Source organism: Pleurodeles waltl, chromosome 5 (genome assembly GCF_031143425.1).
Source record: "Pleurodeles waltl isolate 20211129_DDA chromosome 5, aPleWal1.hap1.20221129, whole genome shotgun sequence".
NCBI classification, from domain to species: domain Eukaryota; kingdom Metazoa; phylum Chordata; class Amphibia; order Caudata; family Salamandridae; genus Pleurodeles; species Pleurodeles waltl.
This window is the reverse complement of record NC_090444.1, coordinates 904,838,654-904,863,966: the sequence shown is the minus strand read 5'-3', so window position 1 is coordinate 904,863,966 and position 25,313 is coordinate 904,838,654. Positions and strand designations below refer to the sequence as shown.

General features: G+C 44.5%; 1 protein-coding gene across 2 annotated transcripts in view; it reads right to left on the bottom strand.

The window, feature by feature from the left end:
- FAM89A (family with sequence similarity 89 member A) overlaps positions 1 to 25,313 on the bottom strand; it is a 105,483-nt gene that overhangs the window by 65,642 nt on the left and 14,528 nt on the right. The window contains exon 2 of one of the 2 annotated variants that reach the window (XM_069235027.1): positions 12,845 to 12,949. The exons of the other annotated variant lie outside the window; for it this stretch is intronic. Within the exon in view, the coding sequence (XP_069091128.1) occupies positions 12,845 to 12,949 (105 nt within the window). The remainder of the gene's footprint in view (positions 1 to 12,844; positions 12,950 to 25,313) is intronic. 2 annotated transcript variants of the gene reach the window in all.

The window sequence follows — 25,313 nt, the reverse complement described above, 5'->3', positions numbered from 1 at the left end:
CTTTTCTAAGTGCTGAAAAGTACTTCTAACTTTCTAAAAAGTTCTAAAAAGTTTTAAAAGTTTTTTTTCTCAGTCTTTCTAGAAGCTCTGACAAACTTTTTATCTTTTACTATCACTTTAACTCTCTCTAAAAATGTCTGGCACAGGCCAAAATGTTGATCTGTCCAAACTTGCATATGACCACCTTAGCTGGAAAGGAGCAAGGAGTCTCTGTGTAGAGAGAGGTTTGAGTGTAGGGAAGAATCCTTCCTTGGAACTGTTACTTAACATGCTTAGAGAACAGGATAAGGCTAGAAGTGCCCCATCTGTTGAAAAAGTAGCTAATGGTTCTCAATCTGATCCAGGGACTCCCCCAGGAAAAGATTCTGGAAAGAAACTTCCTAGCCTGCCCATTACTAGACAGTCTAGCATAGTTGGTAATGATGATGAGCCACACCATATAAATAGTGTTGTCTCACATCATAGCAAAAGCATTTATTCTCACCATACTGGTAGTGATGTTTCTGTTAGCCAAACTGTTAGGGTGGCTTCTGTAAGGGACAGGTTTCCTTCTGTCCATTCTCACCATACTTCTGTTTCAAGGCATGTCCCTCCCAACCACCCTGATGACAGATTGTTAGAAAGGGAGCTCAATAGATTGAGAGTGGAACAAACCAGACTGAAGCTCAAGAAGCAACAGCTGGATTTGGATAGACAGACTTTAGAAGTAGAGAAGGAGAGACAGAAACTGGGTTTAGAAACCCATGGTGGCAGCAGCAGTATTCCCCATAGTCATCCTGCAAAAGAGCATGATTCCAGGAATCTGCACAAGATAGTTCCCCCTTATAAGGAGGGGGATGACATTAACAAGTGGTTTGCTGCACTTGAGAGGGCCTGTGTTGTACAGGATGTCCCTCAAAGGCAGTGGGCTGCTATCCTATGGCTATCATTTAGTGGAAAAGGTAGGGATAGGCTCCTTACTGTGAAAGAAAATGATGCTAATAATTTCCAAGTTCTTAAGAATGCACTCCTGGATGGTTATGGCTTAACCACTGAACAATACAGGATAAAGTTCAGAGAGACCAAAAAGGAATCTTCACAAGACTGGGTTGATTTCATTGACCATTCAGTGAAGGCCTTGGAGGGGTGGTTACATGGCAGTAAAGTTACTGATTATGACAGCCTGTATAACTTGATCCTGAGAGAGCATATTCTTAATAATTGTGTGTCTGATTTGTTGCACCAGTACTTGGTGGACTCTGATCTGACCTCTCCCCAAGAATTGGGAAAGAAGGCAGACAAATGGGTCAGAACAAGGGTGAACAGAAAAGTTCATACAGGGGGTGACAAAGATGGCAACAAAAAGAAGGATGGTAAGTCTTCTGACAAGGGTGGGGACAAATCTAAAAATGAGTCTTCATCAGGCCCACAAAAACACTCTGGTGGGGGTGGTGGGCCCAAATCCTCTTTTAATCAGAACAAGGAAAAGAAACCATGGTGCTATTTATGTAACATAAAAGGCCATTGGACAACAGATCCCAGTTGTCCAAAGAAAGGCACCAAGCCTCCTACCACTACAACCCCTACTGCTACACCTAGTGTCCCTACTAATAGCAGTGGTGGTGGGAGCAAACCTACTAATAGCCAATCCAAGGGAGTAGCTGGGCTCACTATTGGTAACTTAGTTGGGGTTGGCCTTGTTAGGGAGGCCACAGAGGCTGTGTTAGTCTCTGAGGGGGCTATTGATTTAGCCACCTTAGTTGCTTGTCCCCTTAATATGGATAAGTACAAGCAGCTACCCCTAATAAATGGTGTTGAGGTTCAGGCCTACAGGGACACTGGTGCCAGTGTGACTATGGTCATAGAGAAACTGGTCCACCCTGAACAACACCTACTTGGTCACCAGTACCAAGTAACCGATGCTCACAACAACACACTTAGCCACCCCATGGCTGTTGTAAATCTCAACTGGGGGGGGGGGGGTTACAGGTCCAAAGAAAGTTGTGGTAGCTTCAGATTTACCTGTAGACTGTCTATTAGGGAATGATTTGGAGACATCAGCTTGGTCAGATGTGGAGTTGGAGGCCCATGCAGCAATGCTGGGCATCCCAGGGCATATTTTTGCTTTGACCAGGGCTCAGGCCAAAAAGCAAAAAGGACAGGGAAGCTTGGATCCTGGAACAATGGACCAAGTGCTCCCTAAAGCTAGGGCTAGTAGAAGCAAACCACTTCCTACTATCCCTCCCTCTACAGTGGATTCAACTTCTGAGGAAGAAGAATTCCCTCCCTGTGCAGAACCTACACCAGAGGAGCTGGAAGCAGACACTGCTGAGCTTTTGGGTGAAGGGGGGCCTGCCAGAGAGGAGCTGAGTGTGGCACAGCAAACCTGTCCCACATTAGAGGGTCTCAGACAGCAAGCTGTCAAACAGGCTAATGGGGATGTCAGTGACTCACACAGAGTTTACTGGGAGGACAACCTCTTGTACACTGAGCATAGGGATCCTAAACCTGGAGCTGCCAGGAGATTAGTGATTCCTCAGGAGTACAGAAAGTTCCTCCTAACCCTGGCACATGACATTCCCCTAGCTGGACACCTGGGTCAAATGAAAACTTGGGACAGACTGGTTCCATTGTTTCATTGGCCTAGGATGTCTGAGGACACAAAGGAATTTTGTAAGTCCTGTGAAACCTGTCAAGCCAGTGGCAAGACAGGTGGCACCCCAAAGGCACCCCTTATTCCACTGCCTGTGGTTGGGGTTCCCTTTGAAAGGGTAGGAGTTGACATAGTTGGCCCCCTTGACCCTCCTACTGCTTCAGGCAATAGATTTATCTTGGTGGTAGTGGACCATGCCACAAGATATCCTGAAGCTATTCCTTTAAGGACCACTACAGCACCTGCAGTGGCAAAGGCCCTCCTGGGAATATTTTCCAGGGTGGGCTTCCCAAAGGAAGTAGTATCAGACAGGGGAAGCAATTTCATGTCTGCATACTTAAAGGCCATGTGGAAGGAGTGTGGTGTAACGTACAAGTTCACAACACCCTATCATCCACAAACAAATGGACTGGTGGAGAGATTTAATAAAACTCTCAAAGGCATGATTATGGGTCTCCCTGAAAAACTCCGCAGGAGATGGGATATCCTTCTACCATGCCTCCTTTATGCCTACAGGGAGGTACCCCAGAAAGGAGTGGGCTTCAGCCCCTTTGAACTTCTTTTTGGACACCCTGTTAGGGGTCCACTCACACTTGTAAAGGAGGGTTGGGAACAACCTTTAAAAGCTCCTAAGCAGGATATTGTGGATTATGTACTTGGCCTCAGATCAAGGATGGCTGAGTACATGAAAAAGGCCAGTAAAAACCTTCAGGCCAGCCAAGAGCTCCAGAAGCAATGGCATGATCAGAAGGTTGTTTTGGTTCAGTACCAACCAGGGCAGAAAGTGTGGGTCTTGGAGCCTGTGGCACCAAGAGCACTCCAAGATAAATGGAGTGGACCCCACACAATTGTTGAAAAGAAGGGAGAAGTCACCTATTTAGTTGACTTAGGCACTGCCAGGAGTCCCCTTAGGGTGCTCCATGTCAACCGCCTGAAACCCTACTATGACAGGGCTGATCTCACCCTGCTCATGGCAACAGATGAGGGACAGGAAGAAGACAGTGACCCTCTACCTGATCTCTTCTCTTCCACAGAACAAGATGCTCTTGTGGACGGTGTAGTTTTGGCTGATTGTCTTACTGCTGAGCAGAAAGACAATTGCATAAATCTCCTAGATCAATTCTCTGAACTCTTCTCTACTGTGCCAGGTACCACTTCTTGGTGTGAGCACACTATAGATACTGGAGACAGCTTGCCTGTCAAAAGTAAGATCTATAGGCAGCCTGACCATGTCAGGGACTGCATAAAGCAAGAGGTCCAGAAAATGTTAGAACTAGGAGTGGTTGAGCACTCTGACAGTCCATGGGCTTCTCCTGTGGTACTGGTACCAAAACCCCATTCCAAAGATGGAAAGAAGGAAATGCGGTTTTGTGTAGACTATAGAGGTCTCAACTTGGGAACCAAAACTGATGCTCACCCTATACCCAGGGCAGATGAGCTCATAGATACACTGGCATCTGCCAAGTATCTAAGCACTTTTGATTTGACTGCAGGGTATTGGCAGATCAAATTGTCAGAAGATGCTAAACCTAAGACTGCATTTTCTACCATTGGAGGACATTACCAGTTTACTGTAATGCCTTTTGGTTTGAAAAATGCACCTGCCACTTTTCAGAGGTTGGTGAACCTAGTCCTGCAAGGGCTGGAAGCTTTCAGTGCAGCATATTTGGACGATATAGCTGTCTTTAGCTCCAGCTGGGATGATCACCTGGTCCACCTATGGAAAGTTTTGGAGGCCCTGCAAAAGGCAGGCCTCACTATCAAGGCTTCAAAGTGCCAGACAGGGCAGGGTAAGGTGGTTTATCTGGGACACCTTGTTGGTGGGGAACAGATTGCACCACTACAGGGGAAAATCCAAACAATTATTGATTGGGTTCCCCCTACTACACAGAATCAGGTGAGAGCCTTCCTAGGCCTCACTGGGTATTACAGGAGGTTCATTAAGAACTATGGCTCCATTGCAGCCCCTCTTAATGACCTCACATCCAAGAAAATGCCTAAAAAGGTATTATGGACAGCAAACTGTCAGAAAGCTTTTGAGGAGCTGAAGCAGGCCATGTGCTCTGCACCTGTCCTGAAAAGCCCTTGTTACTCTAAAAAATTCTATGTCCAAACTGATGCATCTGAATTAGGAGTAGGGGCAGTCCTATCACAACTTAATTCTGAGGGCCAGGATCAACCTGTTGCTTTTATTAGTAGGAGGTTGACCCCTAGAGAAAAGCGTTGGTCTGCCATAGAAAGGGAGGCCTTTGCTGTGGTCTGGGCTCTGAAGAAGTTGAGGCCATACCTGTTTGGCACTCACTTCATTGTTCAGACAGACCACAAACCTCTACTTTGGCTAAAACAAATGAAAGGTGAAAATCCTAAATTGTTGAGGTGGTCCATATCCCTACAGGGAATGGACTATACAGTGGAACATAGACCTGGGAGTAGCCACTCCAATGCAGATGGACTCTCCAGATATTTCCACTTAGACAATGAAGACTCATCAGGTCATGGCTAGTCTTATTGTCCTTCGTTTGGGGGGGGGGGGGGGGGTTGTGTAGGAAAGTACCATCTTGCCTGGCATGTTACCCCCATTTTTCACTGTATATATGTTGTTTTATTTGTATGCGTCACTGGGACCCTGGTAACCCAGGGCCCCAGTGCTCATAAGTGTGCCTGAATGTGTTACCTGTGTAGTGACTAACTGTCTCACTGAGGCTCTGCTAATCAGAACCTCCGTGGTTATGCTCTCTCATTTCTTTCCAAATTGTCACTAACAGGCTAGTGACCATTTTTACCAATTTACATTGGCTTACTGGAACACCCTTATAATTCCCTAGTATATGGTACTGAGGTACCCAGGGTATTGGGGTTCCAGGAGATCCCTATGGGCTGCAGCATTTCTTTTGCCACCCATAGGGAGCTCTGACAATTCTTACACAGGCCTGCCACTGCAGCCTGAGTGAAATAACGTCCACGTTATTTCACAGCCATTTTACACTGCACTTAAGTAACTTATAAGTCACCTATATGTCTAACCTTTACCTGGTAAAGGTTAGGTGCAAAGTTACTTAGTGTGAGGGCACCCTGGCACTAGCCAAGGTGCCCCCACATTGTTCAGAGCCAATTCCCTGAACTTTGTGAGTGCGGGGACACCATTACACGCGTGCACTACATATCGGTCACTACCTATATGTAGCTTCACAATGGTAACTCCGAATATGGCCATGTAACATGTCTATGATCATGGAATTGCCCCCTCTATGCCATCCTAGCATAGTTGGCACAATCCCATGATCCCAGTGGTCTGTAGCACAGACCCTGGTACTGCCAAACTGCCCTTTCTGGGGTTTCACTGCAGCTGCTGCTGCTGCCAACCCCTCAGACAGGCATCTGCCCTCCTGGGGTCCAGCCAGGCCTGGCCCAGGATGGCAGAACAAAGGACTTCCTCTGAGAGAGGGTGTAACACCCTCTCCCTTTGGAAAATGGTGTGAAGGCAGGGGAGGAGTAGCCTCCCCCAGCCTCTGGAAATGCTTTGTTGGGCACAGATTTGCCCAATTCTGCATAAGCCAGTCTACACCGGTTCAGGGGACCCCTTAGCCCTGCTCTGGCGCGAAACTGGACAAAGGAAAGGGGAGTGACCACTCCCCTGACCTGCACCTCCCCTGGGAGGTGTCCAGAGCTCCTCCAGTGTGCTCCAGACCTCTGCCATCTTGGAAACAGAGGTGCTGCTGGCACACTGGACTGCTCTGAGTGGCCAGTGCCACCAGGTGACGTCAGAGACTCCTTCTGATAGGCTCCTTCAGGTGTTAGTAGCCTATCCTCTCTCCTAGGTAGCCAAACCCTCTTTTCTGGCTATTTAGGGTCTCTGTCTCTGGGGAAACTTTAGATAACGAATGCAAGAGCTCATCCGAGTTCCTCTGCATCTCTCTCTTCACCTTCTGCCAAGGAATCGACTGCTGACCGCGCTGGAAGCCTGCAAACCTGCAACATAGTAGCAAAGACGACTACTGCAACTCTGTAACGCTGATCCTGCCGCCTTCTCAACTGTTTTCCTGCTTGTGCATGCTGTGGGGGTAGTCTGCCTCCTCTCTGCACCAGAAGCTCCGAAGAAATCTCCTGTGGGTCGACGGAATCTTCCCCCTGCAACCGCAGGCACCAAAAAGCTGCATTACCGGTCCCTTAGGTCTCCTCTCAGCACGACGAGCGAGGTCCCTCGAATCCAGCGACTCTGTCCAAGTGACCCCCCCAGTCCAGTGACTCTTCAGTCCAAGTTTGGTGGAGGTAAGTCCTTGCCTCACCTCGCTGGGCTGCATTGCTGGGAACCGCGACTTTTGCAGCTACTCCGGCCCCTGTGCACTTCCGGCGGAAATCCTTTGTGCACAGCCAAGCCTGGGTCCACGGCACTCTAACCTGCATTGCACGACTTTCTAAGTTGGTCTCCGGCGACGTGGGACTCCTTTGTGCGACTTCGGGTGAGCACCGTTTCACGCATCCTCGTAGTGCCTGTTTCTGGCACTTCTCCGGGTGCTACCTGCTGCTGAGAGGGCTCCTTGTCTTGCTCGACGTCCCCTCTCTCTCCTGGTCCAATTTGCGACCTCCTGGTCCCTCCTGGGCCACAGCAGCGTCCAAAAACGCTAACCACACGATTTGCAGCTAGCAAGGCTTGTTGGCGTTCTTTCAGCGGGAAAACACTTCTGCACGACTCTCCACGGCGAGAGGGATCCGTCCACCAAAGGGTAAGTCTCTAGCCCCTTTCGTTCCTGCAGAAACCTCAGCTTCTTCTGTCCAGTAGAAGCTTCTTTGCATCCACAGCTGGCATTTCCTGGGCATATGCCCATCTCCGACTTGCTTGTGACTTTTGGACTTGGTCCCCTTGTTCCACAGGTACCCTAGATTGGAAATCCACAGTTGTTGCATTGTTTGTTTGTGTCTTTCCTGCATTATTCCTCTAACACAACTTCTTTGTCCTTAGGGGAACTTTAGTGCACTTTGCACTCACTTTTCAGGGTCTTGGGGAGGGTTATTTTTCTAACTCTCACTATTTTCTAATAGTCCCAGCGACCCTCTACAAGGTCACATAGGTTTGGGGTCCATTCGTGGTTCGCATTCCACTTTTGGAGTATATGGTTTGTGTTGCCCTTATCCCTATGTTTCCCCATTGCATCCTATTGTAACTATACATTGTTTGCACTGTTTTCTAAGACTACACTGCATATTTTTGCTATTGTGTATATATATCTTGTGTATATTTCCTATCCTCTCACTGAGGGTACACTCTAAGATACTTTGGCATATTGTCATAAAAATAAAGTACCTTTATTTTTAGTATAACTGTGTATTGTGTTTTCTTATGATATTGTGCATATGACACTAAGTGGTACTGTAGTAGCTTCACACGTCTCCTAGTTCAGCCTAAGCTGCTCTGCTAAGCTACCATTATCTATCAGCCTAAGCTGCTAGACACCCTATACACTAATAAGGGATAACTGGGCCTGGTGCAAGGTGCAAGTACCCCTTGGTACTCACTACAAGCCAGTCCAGCCTCCTACATGAACCAGCTGGCTCTCTTGTTGTCGCCTCTGTTGGAAGGTGTTTTCAGCGGGCGAGAGTGTTGGCGTAGTCGTCGATCCAGCACCAGAGGTTGCAGGCTGCGAGGTCGGGATTGGTGGGTGGTTTTCAGGGGAGGCTGGTTTTTCAGCTGGTCTTGGCTGACTTTGATCCAGTTGCAGCGGGGGATCTGTTGGGTGCGGTGGTGCGTGGTGGGTTTCCGGAAGGTGAAGTGGATGCAGCGGTGGTCGGTCCATGGGAGTTCGGTGGTGTGGCTGAAGGTGACGTGGGGGCTAGCGTAGAAGATGGGTTCCAGCGTGTGGCCAGCGGAGTGTGTTGGAGTACTGACGAGTTGTCCGGGGTGGAGGTGTCGACCAGGTCCCAGAGTTCGAAGGCATGTGAGTGCGGAGCAGGTGTTTAGTAGGATGCATCGGAGGTAGTTGTGGTCTGTTTCGGCGGGTGGTTTGGCGATTTGGAGGCTGGTGAAGCTGCAGTTAAGGCAGGTGAAGGGTCCCTGGGTGTGCTTAGGGGAGGCCAGGAAGCAGGCGTGTGCTCGTCCGGTGTTGAGTGCGAGGAGGGTGATGGTGGTGTAATGGCGCCGATTGCCGTGGTGGTCTTGGAGAACAGGGGTTCTAGGGCTGGGCGCAGTCCGGACGTGGAAGGGCACAGACGGGCTTGCGTTAGGTGCGCCTTTGGCGCGCCAGCGGCACGGCTCCACAGCAGCTGCCATATAAGGGGAGGTGGGAGGGAGGGGCAGCTGGGAGGTGGGAGCACGTCAGCGAATGGGCGAGTGGGGGGCGGGCCGCAGGGACAGTGGCGGGAAGAGGAAATCAAGGAGGGGGGGCGGGGCCGCAGGGTCACAGTGGCGTGGATAACGAGGACAATGAAAAAAAAAAAAAAGAGGAATCCTGGAGCAGCGGCAACCGGCACAGGGTGCAGGGGGAGCAACCTGCCTGAAAGCAGGGTCAAGGGTCGCTCCCTTCACCACACAGCAGCTGCCATATAAGGGGAAGATGGAGGAAGGGGCAGCTGGGAGGTGGGAGCGGGTCAGCGATTGGGCGAGCGGGGGCGGGGACGCAGGGACGCAGCAGCCGGGATAACAAGGACAATGAAAAAAAAAAAAAAAAGGGGAGGAAACCTGGAGCAGCGGCAACCGGCACAAGGTGCAGGGGAGTGACCTGCCTGAAAGCAGGGTCAAGGGTCGCTCCATGGAACACTTACAGGGAAACATGACTAATCAATGTGTGGCGGTTGGGGAGCATTAATGGACAGTGTGTTTCTAATGTAGGTTATATCTGTTCTGGATCAGGTGTGCATGCTTATAATTCATATTATTGTTTGACGCTAGCCGCGATTGTAAAGATATTGTGCCTTTTCTCTGCGATGCATCAATTTAACTGTCCAAGAGGGTACCAATGTTTGTACGCTGAGCAAATGTTGAATAAAAAGACTTAAAAAAATAAAAATTATAATCTGTGACCAGGTTTCTTCTGCAATCGGTTTATCCAAATCTTGTTCCCAGTTCAGTGCATGACTGTGCCTTTGCACTGATGTGAGCATGCATAGTGTAGGATATAGCCAAGTGATTCCTTTCCTCATCGAGTCCTGGGTGTACAGTTGTTTAAGTGATGTTTTGGCCCTGCTGCCTTTAGTCTGGATGGTCTTCGTGTTTGCGGAGTGGAGTAGCTGGTTAAAAAAAAAAAGAACTTAATTTATCTACTGGACAAGCTCTTTGCTTGTAGGCCTATTAATTGTGTCTCCTTTGTGGTAGAGATAGCACAGGAGCAGGGAAGCAGCTCTCAAAAAGTTTGTACATTAAAACTGGGTGGAACTCTTTTATTTTTTTGTTTCAAACGATGGGAGAAAGAGGGGAGAGGTATGTGGTCAGTGCATGCTTTCTATTAATCTTCCCCCAGCTTCTTGATACCGTGGTTATGGCGTCTTGCATGGGGAAAGTGGTCTCATCTACAAAATCTAATGAAGAGGGAGGAACACCACTTCCCAAACAGCACTTAAGGCATAGAGTAGGGGAACTGGTGTCAGTCTACGGCAGATTGCCGTAGGATGGCACAGATAAAATTAGAGCTATCAGGAAGTCCCAACCTTTCCTTTGACATTTTTTTTTTTTTATATAGTGTGGTTTTTGACACCCTTGTCATTCCACACAAATTGGAACAAGTGCTCCTGTATATGGTTTAGAGTCTAGTTGGAGAACCATAAAGGGCGGGTTTGTACTACATATAGCAGCCCGGGCAAAAAAAAATAATAATAATAATTTAATACTATTTGTTCAGTCTAGCCGGGATATTTCTAGTCAGGGACACAGTGCATTCGTAGAGGCTGCCAACAGTGTTAGTAAGGAACACACCTAAGTACTGTATGGATGTGCCTGCCCACATTAAACTCCACATGGAAATCAAATGTTGAGAACTGTATTGAGTCAGTCACTCATAGATTTCACAAAGTTAATGGGAAAACCTGAGGCTGCTTCGAACTGCCTCAATTTCTCTGGAAGGCATGGGAGGGATGTGTCAGGAAGCACAGCACATCCTCTGCAAACCGGGCCAACATGTACTGCTCCCCATCTTCCTCATTCCCCTCGATATTAGGGTTTGTTTCGAAACTGTGGAGCAGTGATTCCAACATTAGTGCAAATACCAAGGAGGAAAGGTGAAAACCCGTGTATGGTTCCCCTACCAAAAGGGGGGGGTTAGAAGGGGACTGAAAGAGTGAGCTCTGTTAACTTTGAATCTAACTACTGGAGTAGCATAATTTGCCAATACATGGATAATTATATGGGAGCCCAAAAAAAAACAAAAAACAAAAAACAAAAAAAAAAAAGAAGTTCTGAGGTAGTGCCAGGCCACTCTATGGAAAGCCTTCTCACCACTAAGAGAGAGAGGGATGTTCTTGGTCCGCTCTGCTATATTGACAACATGGACTGTTAATCTCACATTATCTTGGGCCCATCTATTCCTGTAAACTCAGGGCTGGCAACTCTACCAAAGCAATGGCCATGTTGTGTGTAGCCGAGAAACCAGAACAGAGGTGAATTTTTTCACATTAAAATTGAGCAATGGAATAGGTCTATAGGAGGAGCAAGCAGATGGATTCAATAAAAGCGTAACCACAGACAGTCATGGCAGGGGTAACTGACTCTGTGGAGGAATAAGTTGAAGACCTTGACCGAGAGCTCAGCCAGCAATTCACAAAAGGTAGACCTGTTTGGTCCTGGAGTCTTATTGGCTTTCAAATTATGTATGGCTATCCTTAATTCTTCTGGTGTAATGGGATCTTCTAATTCTTGCAATGAGACAGGGTCTGGTGGCACGGGGGAGGCGTGGGGGGGGGGGGGGGGGAGGGAAGGACCCTTGGAAATAAATCTCTTGGTTTTCAATAGTTGTGGGTTGTTCCTGGGATAGGGAAGAATAAAAAGCTGTGAAAATGCTAAGGAGATCATCAGTGTCTATGTAGGATCTTCCTCTGTCATCTTTAATGGTAGCGATATGGTTTCTAGTCTGTTTCTGTCTCAACTTGTATGCTAGCATCCGGGGAGCCTTGTCTCCTTTTTCTTAATATTTTTGGTTGATCCCACAGTTTCTGTGCTACATCGTCATGTAAAACTGTTCCAGCTCTCCCCTGACCAGCCACAGCTGTCTATGCACTTTGTTTGAACCAGATGCCGTGGGTTGTAGGCTCAAATTGGGAGAACTGGGCCTCGAACTGGGCCAAAGCTTCCTGTATCGAGTCCTGCAAAGGCAAGTCTCGAAATGGTTTACGAGAGGAGATATCTAATTACTGGTCTTAGACATGAGGAAGGGCCTTACTGCACTCCGCGCAGACATCCAGAAGGAGCTTACCAAGTTAGATCACTTGGTGAAGAAGGTGGAGTCATGACTGAAGCTGGTGGAGGTAATCGTGGCACAACAGAATCAGGCACATAAAGACTTGCAGGAAGGCTCACAAACTTGGAATCTCAATTCACCCACTGAGTAAAACTGTCCAAGAGCACATACTGACACGCTTTCATAGCTGTTGAACATTCTTAGTTTTTCAGAATCATTGTATAACTAGAAGATTTTATGTGGTTTGATATACAAGAAGATAAATTCCGAAAAAGAGGTGCATCTGCAAATTATATTTAAAAAAAAACCTAAGCGCCTATATGGTTTAGGTTCTTTAGGTGAAATGCTTTTTATTGTGACAAATAACAGCATGGCATAACCCTTCCCCCTGCCCCCTCTAATAGAACAGAAACACGCCTGCATTTTCGACGCACAAGTACACAAAAAAAGTACACACAAATGAAACACAACAGGTGAATTCTGTTTGATATTTGACATAACACATATGTATTAGTTTGGTGCATTGCAAGTCTGGAGAAGATGGACAGATACTGGAGTTATTTCACCACGCCTCTGACATCACATATGCATTATGTCAAATATTTAATTTACCAAAAATAAAACTGAATTCGCCTCTTGTGAACAAGAACACTTGTGGTTCACCTGGTAACGTTCGCAAACCCTGCCTCTGCGGTCTTGTGACATAAACACGGGCAGGAGCGCTCACTTTCTATTAGTGGTAGGAGGAGTTTTCAGCATCGGGCAGAGTGGGCACTTTAGTACATCACCTGCTACTCAAGGTTAACTACTCTTGTGGAAGGGCACTGCTCACCTGCCAATGATGAGTGACCGGAAGCTGTACTTCGGCGATGCTCCAGTCCATGGCAAGAACAGAAAGCAGAGCAGGAAGTCCTGCACAGTGAAACCGGACGACGAGCTAAAGAAAAAGAAGTAAGGAAAAGAGAGATATGTCGAATATACCCAATGGTATGTAATGGTAAGTGATGGGTGGGCTCAAAGACCGTTTTTTTATTTTATTTTTTTATTTCCATGAGATTTTGCAAGCACAGCATGCAAACAAGTGAAACCTAAAAATATACTAACGGATGACAGCAAATTAAAAACAAAATGCAAGCCTTCAAAGGACTACACTAATGTCATGTAGGAATGCATATTTATTAGTATGGTTCTAAATAACACAAATTATTTTAGGCCATATTTATTTTATTATATATATATATATATACACACACACACACACACACACACACATATATTCTGCACCACTGGTACTTCGAGGTGAATCGGAGAAGAAGATTGTACACAGGGCAGAAGAAGAGAGTGCACAACTACCAAATATTCATAAGAAACCTTTGTTTGTATCGGTATTTGTAAAAAACGAACGTAGCTAGGAAGCAACAGAGGGCTTAAATCTGCCTTGGCAAGTTTGAAAATAACTAGATAGTGGCAGCAGCAGGCCTGTGGAACAGCTGTTTCATGAGATAACATTGCTTTCTCTCGGAGGAATGTACAAGAGCAGAGAGCATCAACTCAGCAGATGTCCACATAGCAAGTCTTCACATGTCGAGAGTGCGCGTGAAAAACCTCCTGGCTGTTTCTTCCTGAAAGTTATATTTTGCAGTTATATTTTTTTTCCTGAAACTCGGAACATTCGGATGAAGGTTATGGAACATGGTGACTGTTCCAGATAATATTAAGTTTAAAAAAACAATAGATGCTTAACAAATTAACATAAATTAGTTTTTGATTGGCACTGTGTGACTACCACTATACAAAGCAGCTTCTTACACCGCCTGAGGCCAACAAAACTATAAGCAAACAGTTGACGATTTGAGCGGGTTATCTGCAATTACAGAGGAGTTATGGGAAAGCTTGTGACTCGGATCTTAAGCGTAGTTTTATTCAAACAACATGTCGACGTGCTTATTGTAAGCAGCAAATGACATGATATTTCACAATTGTTCTGCCAACTCCTTAATCAATTCCGCATCCTTCTGAACAACTAAAAAACATATTACAATAAACATGAAAAAAGCACCGATGTCCTTTAATGTTATGTGGCTGACATGCTTCTGTAGTATGCAGGAAAATGCTACCACTAAAAAAAATAGAGCAGTTTAAATAAATTAAAAAAAAGCGTGCCTTAGTGAGCTCTTGTAAGTCTACTGACAATTCAAGAGGTAATGACACTTCTATTTAAGTAAAACAAATTATGGATCAAGAGTTTTGACTGTTTATATTTATGGAGTAGTATTCTGTTTAGAAACTGCTTAAACAGGGGAAACTGAATACTTCCAAATTCCTTCACCAATGGATGAAGCTTAAGTTCTACGTTGAAGTTGGAGGTCAGGTATCATAAAAGACTGTGAGGCCACTATGGTAGGAGTCCAGTTCTTTATTTGATGTTAGGTCCCTAGGTTACAACAACGGTAGGAGAATTCTGTCAGAGCTCCAGTCTCCTTCCATGTTCATCTAACCCCATTTACCATTCCACACACTACATTCTATTGCATCGTTCACTCAGCTTCCAAACAACAGGGATGAAGTCTCAGTGTATGCTGTGGAAGGGTAGAAGACAAAACAATGGAGAACACAGTTATAACTGGACAGTAGCATAATTTAATGATTTTATTTTTGCTCCTCAGAAACTCCCCAATGACAGAAAAACTAAAAGAAAAATAGAAGATAAAGATGACATTTCCAGTGTGATCTGCAAAACTGAGGTAAATATTTGAGGAAACCTCAACCTTAAAACAACTGAATATATGCAGTCCATTGCATACTTCTTTCAATATTTTGTTAGTCAAAATGTAACCTCTCAGTTGCTGAGGCATCCACCCATCCCCCACTCGCACCCATCCAACCCATTTCTCTTGGCTTTTTTTTTTTGGTGGGGGGGGGGGGGGGGGGAGGGGGGGGGGCACTTTACGCTTATGCCTTCATAACTTTTTTTCCTCCCACAAAAGGTACTGAGGCCAGATTTGCATCCTTTTTACCCCCTCACAATTTGGGATTCTAAAGCTATCCAGGGTTTTTGGATTCACTTTGGGGAGGAAAACAAGAAATTTGCCAAAACAAAATATGTCTTTTTAAATGATGAAAAAGGGCTGCTCAAGAAAGCATTTTTTTTCTAAAGATTAACAAAAGATCACCATCTTCCATGCATTCAAGAACATTTTTTTTTGTGTTTTTTTACAAAACTACATTTTGTAGTGGGAACAAATATGAAACTCCCCGCTGAACCAGGAAAGCTGTACATTTTGGAAAACTAGACAAAATTCCAAATTCAGCAAGATAGTTATTTGTGTAGCTCGTTTAAGGTTTTAACCCAAAGGAACAAATGTTGAAATGAAAAAATTATGAGAATAAGTATGAAAAAAAATAGCAATTGGAGACAAGCTTTCATCTGTAGTTTTTTTTGTCCTGATGGCACATTTACAAAAGTATTATACCGTTATGTCCATCAGCTCCTTCTTGCTGCCTGAATATATAGTGTTTATTGGTTATCCAAAAACACTGTGGTACACAGAGCCAACCACTGAGCTGCAGCTTATAATATTTCTTTGTATACCCACCTTGAAGCAATAAATAAGGTAAAATCAAATAAACAGCAAATGGGTATGAAGGAAACCTTTGCATTATTTAAATATACTCAGGATATGGACTTTTGAAATTGTGAAAATTTGAACAACTCAATTTGCGATTAGTAATACAATCAAAAGGGCATTTTCTTTAATGTGTTCTTTCTTGCATACAGGCTTACATTTAGAAGCCAAAAATGGAGACAAATTCAATTGATAATAATAAATGTTCTACTAGCCTGTGTTCCCATGCTTCACACAATAAAATCTGCGCCCTATATGTGTAGATGAGCTTATCACACGGCACAACAGGCCCCAAAATGCTACACTGAGCCATTAAATTGTTGCCATGAAAATTGAGCCATTTTGGCAATGTCGGGAGCTGCGTTATTTGCGCCTGGGGTCTGCCACCCTCCAAGGAGACCCACTCTTCTCAACTACTCACCCAGGAGAGTCCAGGATGATTTGATCCTCATGAATGCCACTATGTTTACTTACCCAGTTTGCCTTGCAAACCTCAATCTCTGGCTAATCTAAGGCTGTCGGTGGCAGAGTCCTAAAAGTAAAATAAAATCAAGACGGAAAGCAACAATTTTGGCAATGTCAAGTACTGTGCTAGCAACCTTGAAGCGTCTTTTTTCGGCAGAGTTGCAATATTGAGAGTCAAAATACAGTCACTCATAATGCAAGAGAGCCAATGGCTCAAAAAGGGCTGCCCAACTGCTGCCATGCTTTGTGCTGTAATTGACAGAAAAACTCTAAATGACAGCTGGACAGGCTAATATAAAAAGAGGTGTTTTAGGCCAGCCCCGCTTGCGCATGTATTTATTATTATTTTTTTTTAAATTTATTAACTGTTTTTTCCTACGACGGGCAATCGAGGCGATAAATGCTAACTCAGAACTAGACTTTATACAAAAAGACCCATAAAAAAAAAAAAAAAAAAAAAAAAAAAAGACCACAATGCAGTTAACTGATAGCTGCTAAATCATTCCTCAAGTCTGATAACCATATAATTCCTTTTAAATGTTCATATAAAAATACACCCACTTGATGTTCCAGTAGCTTTCAAGTAAAGAACAATTTCAAATCAATTAAAAACAGGCAAAGCATAGCTCAGGAAGAGCGGCCATACAAAACAGGGGTGTGGAATTTATTAAAATATCTACTTGTCCAGGGGACAGGTTGCTTCTCAAATCTACTTGTCCTGTAAAAAGATCTACTTGTCCCTTTGGTGCCATGTAGTGTGGCGCCAAATTATGGCAGCAATCTCATTATGTAAGAGCTCTTATAATAGCCTCTCTGATTATGCCAGGGCTACTACCATAGTAGGGCTTGAATACTTGCAGTTTCAATCCCTAACTGTAGCAATTTCCTTATTTTGCCACCTTTCTGCAGATCTGCATACTGGGGCTGGAGGAAGCAGTAAGTAATAGTTCCAGGGCTGGAATGCCTTTGAGTCTGCAAACCTACTAACCTGCAGGTTTTAAAGATTTTCCCCAGCTTCTCTCTAATATTTTCCCATAATAAGAAAGGTTGGACATTTACTCCCGACAATGGCAGAATTAGAACTTCTTCCAGGGTTGGGAAGAAAGTGGCTGGAGGGAAAATGAACTTGCAAATGCTCAATAGATTTTCACATGAGCAAATCTACACATGCGTATTTACCCATGCTAAAATACAGTTCACAAATATTTTATAGGGGTATGACATATACCATGGGTGCACTTTTGTGACTTTCTTTAAGAATTTGGGGCCACATGTAGGTAGGTTCAGATTTGCGACCCGCAAATTGCGAGTCGCAAATCCAAATGTAGGATGGTGTCCCTGACACCATCAGTGTTTCGCAAGGGCTTCGCAAATGCCCACCTCATGAATAAGGTGGGTCGCAATTTGCGGCCCCCTTGCGAATGGTGGCCCTCACAGGGCTGGTGGCCTGCTGGAGACAGCAGACCACCATGTCTGTGACTGCTTTTCAATAAAGCAGTTTTTTTTGTTTGTAATGCAGCCCGTTTTCCTTAAAGGAACGTTTTCGTTTCACTTTTTCAGAGCATGCAGTGGTCCGCAGAGCACTGCCTGCTTTGAAAAAATGTTTACAGTGACATTCATAATGGGGAAGGGGTCCCATGGGGACCCCTTCCCTTTTGCGAAAGTGTTATTACCCATTTGAAATGGGTGCAAACTGCGATTGGTTTGCGCCCGCATTCGCAAAACAATCCTACATTGCACTGCGAGTCGCAATTAGGAAGGGAACACCCCTTCCTAATTGCGAGTCGCAAACCCGTTTTGCGATTCGGTAACCAAGTTACCGAATCGCAAAACTGGGTTTGTGCATCGCAGTGTGCTTTTTGCACGTCGCAAACAGCGAAAGTCGCTGTTTGCGACATGCAAAAAGCTACCTACATGTGGGTCTTGGTCCCTAATTAGGTCTGGTGTTAACAAAGACATTTTGTTTTTATTAAACTTCTATTTCTCTCTCTTTCGGCTGGCTTTACTGTGAGTGATCGCATTCTGCTCTTTCACAAGGAGCATATTGGCACACAAAGTAGTTTTGTTCAGTGTCAGGAACTACAGTGGCAATTAGTGACATAACGAAACTGGAGGGTGCCCCTTTGCAAAGAACATGGAGGAGCCCCCTCTCCAGACTCACTCAGGGCAGGTGCTGTGCTGAAGGGGCCCCCTGGAGGGCGGCTGCGGGGCCTTTGTTATGCCACTGGTGGCAACGTGTGCTTTTAGAGTTCAAAAACGTTTTTTGTTTTTTTTGCCAGTGTTTGTTACAATGGTGAGGACCTGGTAGCTCCCACAACAATAAAGTGTTACAAAAGCCATGTCAAAACAAGACACGCATTGATGAAACTAAAGGACTTATACAAATATGTCAGATCAGTTGGCTTTGTCAGTGTTTGTTTATTTTCATGCTTCCCATAATCGTGTTGAAAATGGTTACACTGATTTTCCATTAGAAATATATTTGGGAAATACCAGCATGCATCAAAACATTTTACTAAATGACACTTCATTTGCATCTAATCAGAGAGCATTCTGGGAGCATTATACTTAGCCTCATAGCCTAAACTTTTCAAACATGTGTATACACTTTTTTTTTTTTTGTACTTGAACCAACGTCAGTAGTGAAGTGTGACCTTAAAACATTTATTTACAGCACTCACCCTAATAATGAAGGCTTTCAAATAATGAACCATTAATACAAGTTCGAACAGCATTATCTTTTGGAAACACATTACCTCAACTGCAGAGAGTTCCACTCTCTGTAAACAGGCAGCTAAAGGGTTTGTGCTGCAGAGGGTTGGGCCTACTTGTCCCAAGGACAAAGTAGACATAAAAACTTGTTGCCCTTGACCCCAAACAAGATGTCCCGGGCTTCAGGCGATAGGAATTCCACATCCCTGCAAAAGGATCTCATGTTAATACATGGATCATTTATAATACTTTACTGCTGTACATAAAAAGGTGCCTAACTTTGGGTTTTTGAAATACATCTTTATAATATTCTAAGCAAAAAATTAACACAAGTGACGGCAACAAGATTCACCCCTGAATATGATGTGAAAGTAGCATGCTTCAGTTTTGAAACGTCAGTGATCAAGTATCTATACAGGTAAACAGCTAAATATGCATATCCAAACTTTAAAACATTGATTTTCACTGCCACAGTCTATCTGAAACCTATTCATTTCCTTTTCAGTTTAGTTGTCTATTAAACTAGACTTTTGATGTTGGGCTCTTGCCTCAATCCTTCACAGATTGTGTCTTCATCAAGCAATACAGTATTTGGCTAATCTGTAAACCTTGGTAATATTGCACTGCCAATGCTGACACGAATTTCAAATCGAGATTGCCGATTAGCTACTTTACAAGCCAAATGACAAAGCCAAAGGTTTCACAAAGCTGTAGTTCCATTTGCCCAATATACCGCAGTACTGGAGTTACTTCTATCGGTGGAAGACTACGTTACCTTCGTTTCTATGAAAAGCAATGGCAGCATTTGTACGTGTACCAGATCTCTGCACCAAATGAAAACACGCTAAGCGTGAAATGAATAGTCATTTTTAGGCCTCCATTTTTTCGATGTCCAGCCGGATTCCACATATTTAAACTGATAAATCCTCAGTGTACAAAAGCAGACAATGGACTTCAACACTGAGGGCTGCAGCATTAGTTTTCTTTTTACAAACGTACGGCCACGACCAATTGAAAGAAACCTGAACTGAGCTTGTCGATTTTCCTAGGAATACCTGATGTCTAGGAGAGTCAGGGTGGTTACAAAAGGTTCTAGGCAGGCTGCTAGGAGTTTCTGATCACCTGAATACTCGAAAATGCACAAATATGATTTCAAGCTATTGCTTTGGTATGTTTGAGGTCAAACTTTCTATACATCCAGAGGGGTGCCAAGTAGGTTAGAAAAAAAATGGAAAAAACGGGCTGCAGAAGAAAGCACCTGTTTTTTTCCCCCTGCAGGTGGCAGCAATGAAGGGTTTGTAGTGCTAAAATTACCATCTTCCTAACTTTCAGGAAATAGGAACACAAGAATTGGAAAAACATTTTTCAGCATAGTTTTGGCATCCTATTTTTTGTGATTTCAACCTCCTTCCAGTTCAGGGATGTGGAATTCCTATCGCCCGACGCCCGGGACATCTTGTTTGGGGTCAAGGGCAACAAGTTTTTATGTTTACTTTGTCCTTGGGACAAGTAGGCCCAACCCTCCGCAGCACAAACCCTTTGGCTGCCTGTTTACAGAGAGTGGAACTCTCTACAGTTGAGGTAATGTGTTTCCAAAAGACAATGCTGTTCGAACTTGTATTTATGGTTCATTATTTGAAAACCTTCATTATTAGGGTGAGTGCTGTAAATAAATGTTTTAAGGTCACACTTCACTACTGACGTTGGTTCCAGTACAAATAAAAAAAAAACGTGTATACACATGTTTGAAAAGTGTAGGCTATGAGGCTAAGTATAATGCTCCCAGAATGCTCTCTGATTAGATGCAAATGAGGTGTCATTTAGTAAAATGTTTTGATGCATGCTAGTATTTCCCAAAAATATTTCTAATGGAAAATCAGTGTAACCATTTTCAACACGATTATGGGAAGCATGAAAATAAACAAACACTGACAAAGCCAACTAATCTTACATATTTTTATAAGTCTTTTAGTTTCATCAATGCGTGTTTTTGTTTTGACATGGCTTTTGTAACACTTTATTGTTGTGGGAGCTACCAGGCCCTCAACATTGTACCAAACACTGGCAAAAAAAAAACCAAAACGTTTTTGAACTCTAAAAGCACACGTTGCCACCAGTGGCATAACAAAGGGCCCGCAGCCGCCCTCCAGGGGGCCCCTTCAGCACAGCACCTGCCCTGAGTGAGTCTGAAGAGGGGGTTCCTTCATGTTCTTTGCAAAGGGGCACCCTCCAGTTTCGTTACGTCACTGATTGCCACTGTAGTTCCTGACACTGAACAAAACTACTTTGTGTGCCAATATGCTCCTTGTGGAAGAGAAGAATGCGATCACTCACAGTAAAGCCAGCCGAAAGAGAGAGAAATAGAAGTTTAATAAAAACAAAATGTCTTTAACACCAGACCTAATTAGGGACCAAGACCCACATGTAGGTAGCTTTTTGCATGTCGCAAACAGCGACTTTCGCTGTTTGCGACGTGCAAAAAGCACATTGCGATGCACAAACCCAGTTTTGCGATTCGGTAACCTGGTTACCGAATCGCAAAACGGGTTTGCGACTCGCAATAAGGAAGGGGTGTTCCCTTCCTAATTGCGACTCGCAGTGCAATGTAGGATTGTTTTGCGAACGCGGGTGCAAACCAATCGCAGTTTGCACCCATTTCAAATGAGTGCTAACACTTTCACAAAAGGGAAGGGGTCCCCCTGGGACCCCTTCCCCATTGTGAATGTCACTGTAAAAAAAAAATTCAGAGCAGGCAGTGGTCCGCAGGACCACTGCCTGCTCTGAAAAAATGAAACGAAAACGTTTCATTTTTGTAATGCATCTCGTTTTCCTTTAAGGAAAACGGGCTGCATTACAAAAAAAAAAAAACTGCTTTATTGAAAAGCATTCACAGACAGGGTGGTCTGCTGTCTCCAGCAGGCCACCATCCCTGTGAGGCTGCCATTCGCAAGGGGGTCGCAAATTGCGACCCACCTCATGATTATTCATGAGGTGTGCATTTGCGAAGCCCTTGCGAATCACACATTGCGTCAGGGACACCATCCTACATTCGGATTTGCGACTCGCAATTTGCGGGTCGCAAATCTGAACCTACCTACATGTGGCCCCAAATTCTTAAAGAAAGTCACAAAAGTGCACCCATGGTATATGTCGTACCCCTATAAAATATTTGTGAACTGTATTTTAGCATGGGTAAATATGCATGTGTAGATTTGCTCATGTGAAAATCTATTGAGCATTTGCAAGTTCATTTTCCCTCCAGCCACTTGCTTCCCAACCCTGGAAGAAGTTATAATTCTGCCATTGTCAGGAGTAAATGTCCAACCTTTCTTATTATGGGAAAATATTAGAGAGAAGCTGGTGAAGATCTTTAAAATATGCAGGTTAGTAGGTTTGCAGACTCAAAGGCATTCCAGCCCTTGAACTATTGCTTACTGCTTCCTCCAGCCCCAGTATGCAGATCTGCAGAAAGGTGGAAAAATAAGGAAATTGCTACAGTAGGGATTTAAGCTGCAAGTATTCAAGCCCTACTATGGTAGTAGCCCTGGCATAATCAGAGAGGCTAGTATCAGAGCTCTTACATAATGAGATTGCTGCCATAAATTGGCGCCACACTACATGGCACCAAAGGGACAAGTAGATCTTTTTGCAGGACAAGTAGATTTGAGAAGCAACCTGACCCGTGGACAAGTAGATATTTTAATAAATTCCACACCCCCTGCAGTTAGTGACAGAAACTGCTGTGAAACCAAGGTGGATCTCGGTAAGCTATACATTTCTAAGAACTACACACTTCTGAATTCAACAATGGGTCCTCTGTCTAGATACTTCAAGGTTTTTCTATAGAAAGTAACAGTTGAAAGAAAAAAATATATATATGAAACTGAGTTGAGAAAAAAAAAAGAAAAAAAAAAAAAAAAAACACAGCCATTTCTGTCTACGTGTTCATCTGTAACTTTTTCCAACTATGGCAGATTTTTGAAAGCAATATACCCTTACGTCCGCTGGACCCTTCTGGTTGCAGGGATATAAAGGGCTTGTAGGTTCATCAAGAACGCAAGGTACCCAAAGCCAATAAATGCTAAGACAATTGGTAGTAACACTTGTTCTGCTATTCTGTGTTCCCCTAAGTCTCCCAATAAAATAGGTACATCACTTGTGTGGGCAGGCCTAGTACCTATGACAGGAAACGTTTCAAAATGCAACATGGACATATCACATGTTTCCACTGAAAACCGACGTGTTTTTGTAAAGTGCTTAGCTGTGGATTTTGGGTTCTAGTTCAGCCCGCACCTGGGGAAATCTATCAAACCTGTACATTTTTGAAAACTAGACACCTAGGGGAATCCAGGATGGGGTGACTTGTGCGGCTCTCACCCAGAATCCTTTGCAAACCTCAAATTTTGTCTACAAATACACATTTTCCTCACATTTCAGTGATGCAAAGTTCTGGAATCTGAGGGGAGCCACAAACTTCCTTCCACCCAGCATCCCCCCCCAAGTCTCTCCATAAAAATGGTACCTCACGGGTGTGAGTACGCTTAGTGTCTGCGACAGGAAATGGTGCAAAACATATTGTGGAGACATCAATATAATCAACCTTGTTTTGCAAGGGGTAACCTGCATTTTCAGTTCCAGGCTCGGCGGCCATCTAGGGAAACATACCAAAACCAGATATTTCTGAAAACTAGATATCAGGTGAGTCTAGCAAGATGGGGCCTGCTTTAATCCCCCAATGTTTTCTTACCCAGAATACCCTGTAAACTTCAAAATTAGCTATTAAGTCACACTTTCCTCATATTTATGTGCAGAAAAGTTGAAGGATCATCGCGTCGGCACAAATTTCCTACGACCCAGCATTCCACTCAGTCTCCCGATATGAATGAAACCTCACTTGTGTGGGTGCCCAAAGCAGACTCGGCCTAAAAACGTATGTAATGAAAAACTGAGGAAGAACCAAAGTGGGTCCAAAAGGGCAATCTACAGGTTTTTGGCCCTTACCTGTCGCAAGTGCTTGGTCCTGTCACTTGGGTCCACCCATCTGTGCCAAGTCCCTGCAACAAGGAAGGGCCAAAAACGTGCAGATTGCCCCCACCCCCAGATCTATATATAAACGAAATTCCTGGTTTCTACTGGGCTTTCTTTAATTCCCCCCCCCCCCCCCCCCCCCAACCACTAAAAAAAAAAAAAAAGTGGGAGCAAAAGCCCTTGCTAGAGGGGCCGCTCCACCCTCCCTAGGGGTGGATCCCTGCTTGAGGATCGCCCAGGGAGGGTGATCCCAAAGCAGGGATCCACTAGGGAGAGGTGCCATTGGAAAGGGGAGATTTTTCCCTTTCCAATGATACCTCTCCTGTCTGCCTCTGTGCTCGGGCCGAGATTGCCCCCTGAGCACCGATGCAGGGAAAGTGAAATGATCCAATCGGCTCATTTCACTTGAATTAAAATGACGTCAGAGCGACATGCATGCTGATTGTCATTTCAATGTAAACAAAGAAATAGCCTCAGGAGATGGTGTAGCTCTCTCCATTGCCCGAGGCTGTTTCTTTGTAAAGTTTCAAGTGCCATGTGGTCGGACGTCCGGGAGCCATCCGACGCACACGAGCACTGTAGCGTCGGACAGCTCCCGGCCATCCGACACACAGAAGGGATTAAGGAAAGATGTCAAAATGTCACTTTCACATAGAACCATGAAGAGTAGTGGCACAGTGGCTATGGCAGCTGCACTGCAGAACCGACTGTAGATGGATATGACAGCACTGACCACAGCAGGTCCACCATGATGTTTTGGCAAATGCAGGTGGGAATATGGTCCGATTGCTTTGGAAAACATTGTGTCACTTTAATACCAAGTCCATGTGCAGTGGCTTAAGTTGGATACTACAATTCATTAAAAAAAAAATTCTAGATGCTGCCTGGTCAAGTTAGGGTTTTGGTCAGTTTTCAAATGAAACATGAGGTTTGCTGCTTTTGGCCCCACTGGTATTTTGGAACCTTTTAGGAAAATGGGGTATGCTTAAAAAATGAATGTAACCAATGGCTGTAAGCTGAAAGACAGACTGCTAAAAGGTTCTGGTAAGAGGTAGGGTTTTCAACCAATGAACAGGATGGTTCTGTATACACTGGAGGGAGGTCTAAAAATGACAGAGATGAGGTGGTGCTTCTCGATTTTCCTATGGGTAGATTCTAAGATAAACACAAAGCTATGTAGTGGGACACTGTGTGTGGAACAAAAAAACAGCATGTCCAGTCTGCACTTGGGGGGTGGGTGGGGTGATTACTAGGGCAACCTCATCATGCTATTAAGAGTTAGTAAAGCATCTGGGCCAAGCACGAGGCACTTCAGTTATACATTAAAGTGAGATAATTAGTGGCCACAGTTTTACGACTGTTTCAAGTCTAAAACAAGGGTGGCTGCTGCCTCTAGCAAGACATCTTAATAACTGTATATTTAATCTGATGCACACAAAGACAGAAAATGCAGAGGCTATACCCTACACT